The sequence below is a fragment of the Habropoda laboriosa genome, unplaced genomic scaffold (assembly GCF_001263275.1).
Source record: "Habropoda laboriosa isolate 0110345459 unplaced genomic scaffold, ASM126327v1 scaffold866, whole genome shotgun sequence".
Classification (NCBI taxonomy): Eukaryota; Metazoa; Arthropoda; class Insecta; order Hymenoptera; family Apidae; genus Habropoda; species Habropoda laboriosa.
The window spans coordinates 634-6,007 of NW_017100963.1; the positions used below are offsets into that span (position 1 = coordinate 634).

General features: G+C 46.2%; 2 protein-coding genes across 2 annotated transcripts; both read left to right on the forward strand.

Moving 5' to 3' along the window:
* Window positions 1–250: 250 nt before the first annotated feature.
* On the forward strand, window positions 251–1,438 carry LOC108577672. The gene is made up of 2 exons (XM_017940861.1): window positions 251–1,073; window positions 1,368–1,438. Exons 1-2 carry the CDS (start codon window positions 251–253, stop codon window positions 1,436–1,438), a joined length of 894 nt encoding a protein of 297 aa, XP_017796350.1.
* Window positions 1,439–1,957: 519 nt separating this feature from the next.
* Window positions 1,958–3,598, forward strand: LOC108570074. Its single transcript, XM_017940862.1, has one exon. The coding sequence runs from the start codon at window positions 1,958–1,960 to the stop codon at window positions 3,596–3,598; it is 1,641 nt and encodes a 546-aa protein (XP_017796351.1).
* The last annotated feature ends 1,776 nt before the right edge of the window (window positions 3,599–5,374 follow it).

Consider the following 5,374-nt stretch of genomic DNA (forward strand, 5'->3'; position numbering starts at 1 on the left):
GATAAACATAGATTGCCTAGTGTTAGACTCTCTAAACCACATCTTACCAGCTCGATACATCAACAGAAAAAACCTCGAAATTCCGAAAACTATCAAACTCGCGGATCCACGATTTCATAAACCAGGTCCAATTGATTTAATAATAGGCGCGGAAATTTACCACGAATTTATTTCAGCAGGTAAAATTTCACTCGCGAACAATTCCGGCGCCTTATTAAAGACAAAATTCGGGTGGATAATCATTGGCAGAATGCACGACGGATTTCCTCACGGTACCATCTGCAATTTATCCACTCACGCGCTCGATCAAACAATTAAAAAATTCTGGGAGATCGAGGAAGCTCCCACGAAGAAACTGTTTTCGGACGAAGAATCCGCGGCTGAAAACCATTATAAACAGCACACGCGACGCGATTCCGATTCCGGAAAATACATTGTTAGTCTTCCCTTTAAGGAAGAACACGCACTTGGCGATTCATACGCAACCGCTCTCAAACGATTTTACTCACTCGAGAAAAACCTCGCGAAAAACACGGACCGCAAGCAGCTATACGTTGATTTCATGAACGAGTATGCTGTCTTGGGTCATATGTCCGAACAACAACACGACAATAAACGTGAGAGCTATTATCTGCCGCATCACGCAGTATTCAAGGAGAGTAGCCTCACTACGAAGCTCCGCGTTGTTTTCGACGGTTCGGCGCGCACAGCTTCAGGAAAATCGTTAAACGACACGCTCATGGTTGGCCCCACAATACAAGACGATCTTTTCGCGTTAATAATTCGCTTTCGCTCGCACACATACGTCTTAACCGCGGACATCACCAAAACGTACCGACAGACGTGGATTCATCCAGACGATCGCCAATGTCAAAAGATATTGTGGCGAGATGATCCAATCAAACCCATCAAGACCGACACACTCAACACAGTGACATACGGAACATCCGCGGCACCGTTTCTGGCGATACACTCGCTTCATCAATTAGCCGATGACGAGGCGTCTCTATTTCCGAAGGGAGCAGCCATAATGAAAGCAGATCTTTACGTCGACGACTTATTAACTGGAGCACGTACCTACCATGAGGCAGAGTCGATTCGCGACGAAGTCGTACAACTCGCGAAAAAGGGGGGTTTAGAACTCCGAAAATGGGCATCCAATGATTCGCGCTTAATTAAAATATCAGAACCGCGACTCGATACCACGGTTGTGCGTCTAGACACAACCGAGACCACCTCAATTCTCGGAATACATTGGAATCCATCACGCGACGCATTGATATACACATTAAAATCAGTAAACAAATTAACACGAATAACCAAACGGACAATACTGTCACAAATCGCGCAATTGTTTGTTCCGTTAGGATTAATAGGACCAGTAATAGTATGGGCGAAACTTCTGATGCAACGACTGTGGCAATTACGCGTGGATTAGGACGAATCCGTTCCAATGGATATCGCTACCGCATGGGAAATGTACCGCGAACAGCTACCGTCCCTCCAAGGCTTCGAAATACCACGGGAAACACTTGTTCGCGACCATGATCACGTCGAACTGCACGGGTTTTGCGATGCTAGAGAGAAAGCGTACGGATCGTGCATCTACCTAAGATCGATCAATCGACAGCGCGAGATCACAGTCCGACTCGTGTGCTCGAAATCTCGTGACGCGCCTCTAAAGTATATTTCATTGCCACGCCTCGAATTATGCGGAGCTGTCCTCCTAAGCAACTTATACTCCACGATAACACACGCGTTACTTCATATTAAAATTAACAAGGTCTATTTTTGGTCAGATTCCACGATAGTGCTTAGTTGGATAAATTTATCTCCGCACACGCTAAAAACATTTGTAGCGATCCGGGTTGCCGAAATACAATCGGTAAGCGTCGCAAGTCAATGGCGGCACGTGCCGTCACTCGACAACCCAGCGGACATAATCTCGCGTAGTACCATGCCAGCTGAATTGCAAACAAAATTAATGTGGTATAATGGACCATCGTGGCTCGAACACTCCGAAGAACAGTGGCCCGCGAACGCGATTCAACTCCTCGAACAAGTTCCCGAACAACGTCCGGTAATCGCTTGCGTCGCGTCGATTAACGCGTGCGATGTATTGAAAAAATACTCCTCGCTGATAAAAACAAAACGTATCATCGCTTACTGTCGCCGTTATGCCCATAACTTATCCAGCAAGCGCACACACAAACCAAAACTCTTTGGCGCACTCTCGATCGAAGAACTCGAAAGCGCGATGGATACTATAATAAAGATGGTCCAACGCGAAAATTTTGCTCCCGAATTCAATTCGTTATTGTCAAACGGTACGACAAAGGGTCCGTTCGCGAAACTGAATCCTTTCGTGGATTCAGGGGGGATAATCAGAGTTGGAGGTCGAATTTCGCGCTCCGATTTGCCACACACGACAAGACATCCTGCATTAATGCCGGGAAAACACGAAATCACGGAACTCGTCATACGCGATAGGCATCACGCCCACTATCACGCCGTCATCCAGGCCACTCTCGCTGCAATAAGAGAGCAGTTCTGGGTGGTTAACGGAAAAACAATGGTAAAACGCGGAATATACCAATGCGTAACGTGCCGTCGCGCTAAACCAGTCATGCTCAATTACAACATGGCCGATTTACCGAGGGACCGCGTTACCTGTAGCCGACCGTTCTCGTCCGTGGACCTCGATTATTGCGGTCCAATACATACAAAAGAAAAACGTCTTCGAAATCGAAATAAAATCAAGGTTTACATCGCGATATTTATATGTCTCGCAACTAAAGCCGTTCACATACAAATAGTCAGTGATCTCACGACCGAAGCCGTCATCGCGGCACATAGACGATTTTTCGCTCGTCGCGGGAAACCGGCTCACATCCATTCCGACAACGCTACAACTTTCGTCGGAGCCAATCGCGAATTAAAAGAGCTATCCGCGATGATAAGGGACCGACGCGAACACATCGAAACAAATTTAGCAAACGACGGAATCAAGTGGCATTTTATTCCACCGCGATCGCCACACTTCGGCGGCCTTTGGGAAGCCGCCGTAAAGTCTTTTAAACATCATTTTTCACGTGTCATCGGTGAAACGCTGCTCACATACGAAGCGCTTCATTCTTATGCAACTGAAATAGAAGCCATTTTGAATTCGCGACCGCTAACTTCCTTATCCTCGGATCCTAACGATTTCAACCCGCTCACCCCCGCGCACTTCCTAATCGGTGGTCCGCTGACAAGCATCCCTGAGCATGACTTCAGGGATACGAATGTCTCGCAGCTGTCAACGTGGCAGCATGTCCAGAAAATGAAGCAACATTTTTGGACTCGCTGGCACAAGGAATACCTGCACGAGTTGACCGTACGCCGAAAATGGCATCGTGGTCAAACCAACGATCTGCCAGTCAACACCATGGTCATCCTACACGAGGACAACGCGCCGCCGATCCGGTGGCCTCTTGGACGGATCACGGAGGTTCATCCTGGAGAAGATGGTGTGATCCGAGTAGCAACCGTGCGAACCACGAACGGAACGTACAAACGTTCAATTAAAAAACTCTCGCCTCTATTTTTGAACAACTGAACTGAACGTTAGTTATATAGCTAGTTGTAGTACTGTACTAATTATAAGACACGTAACATAGAGACTAAGCTCATTACTAACACTATTGTACATATAATAATACTATCAATACTATTGAATCGCGACACGCCTGCACTCGATACTCATTACATACCACACGTTACTACACTATCAATACTCGACCTATTCTACCATAACCATACTTCGCGCTAATTCAACTATACTCGATCGAACCATTGAACGCAAGCCGTTCAAGGGGGGCGGCATGTTACGTCGTAACAAAGGACGAATACCTTCATGCATCGCACTTGTAGTTTTCCTAAAAAACAATAATTCTCACCACTTAAATTCCCGCTGGTACATGCTCGATGAATATACATCTGCGTTGCAGATGTAAGTCCATCGACGTTCCAAAGGGGACACCGGAAACCAAGAATGCGTAAAATAAACCTTTTCAATGGCCTACTTCCAATCGTGGATGTAGGTCCCATCTATGTCACCAAGGATGCGCCGTCGGAGTTCTCACGCAAGGTACGCAAACCTTGACAAGGACTTCGACGGTCGTAACACGGCGCGAAAATAATAGAAGTCCCTTTTGAAGCGTCGAACGGTCAAGTCTCGGCACTTGTGGCATGGCGCCGTTAGGGCTAAACTCTCGAGACACAAGCCAGGCCCTGCCATAAAGTATCGAGAAAACCGAGCACTTCGCGTTAGTCACGGAAGTGCATGGTGGTAAGCGTGCCCCTTCCCTCGTTTCTATCTCTCATGGGGTGGAGACAAAGTCGACCAATTAGGTCAAATTTTGTGCTTCACCCCCATCGGAGCCTCGAAGCGTAGAGAGGGAAATCGCGCTTCCCTCAGGAGGAATCGTCCTCCGAAAAGACAGAACATTTTTAACACTCGCCGTAAAAAGAACAATTTCAACACTCGTAGAAAATAGACCAAAGTCTCGTACCTAAACTAACTCGTAGACCTAACTCGTACACCGGCAAAAAAAACTCGATCGTTCTCGTACAGACTCGATCAGCTTCCTTCTGAAGCTCGTGGTTTGCGAACTGATTAAGTCGCCGGCCGATTAAGTTGCCCGGCGAAGTGGACGTTTCCCTCGTGGATCACCGAAAGTCGCACGAGTCAGGAAATTCCACCATCACGGCGTTACTCTGACACCCGAGTCGGAAAAAGGGAGCATCTCGCAACAATTTCGTTGTATACATTTAGCTGAAGGAATAATTTTTAAAGTGAAATATTTCATTAAGTGTATTTGCCCACACCATCGATGTTCTTATATTCGAAGCCGTGGTCCAGAATGCATAGCAGAATCGTACGCCATTCAGAGTACGACAATTGCCGCAGTATGTTATATGAATGTCGCGAAGAAATACTATCGCCTAGCCGATGTTATAGGTGTATATTCCCTTCGTTTAACTGTAACACGGCAACCGTGTGAGATATTGAAGAAACAAGCACACCTTTGTAATCGGTATCAAAAAGAGGTAAGAATTCGTTGGGAATATTTATTTGTAGCGATAATTTTTAAAGTCGAAATATTTAATTATCTGTATAAATACAAAGGTGTGGTTTGTTTTTTCAATAGCACAGACGGTACCTGTGTTACTGTTGAACAAAGCGAATGTACACATATAACGTCACGATTGGAGATATTATTTCTGCGCGGTTTTCTCGTACCGTACCGGTGCGATGCTCGTACTCTATATGGAGTACGATTTTGCTATGCATTCTCGGCATCGGCGTCGAATTTTCGAACTACGATGTGGG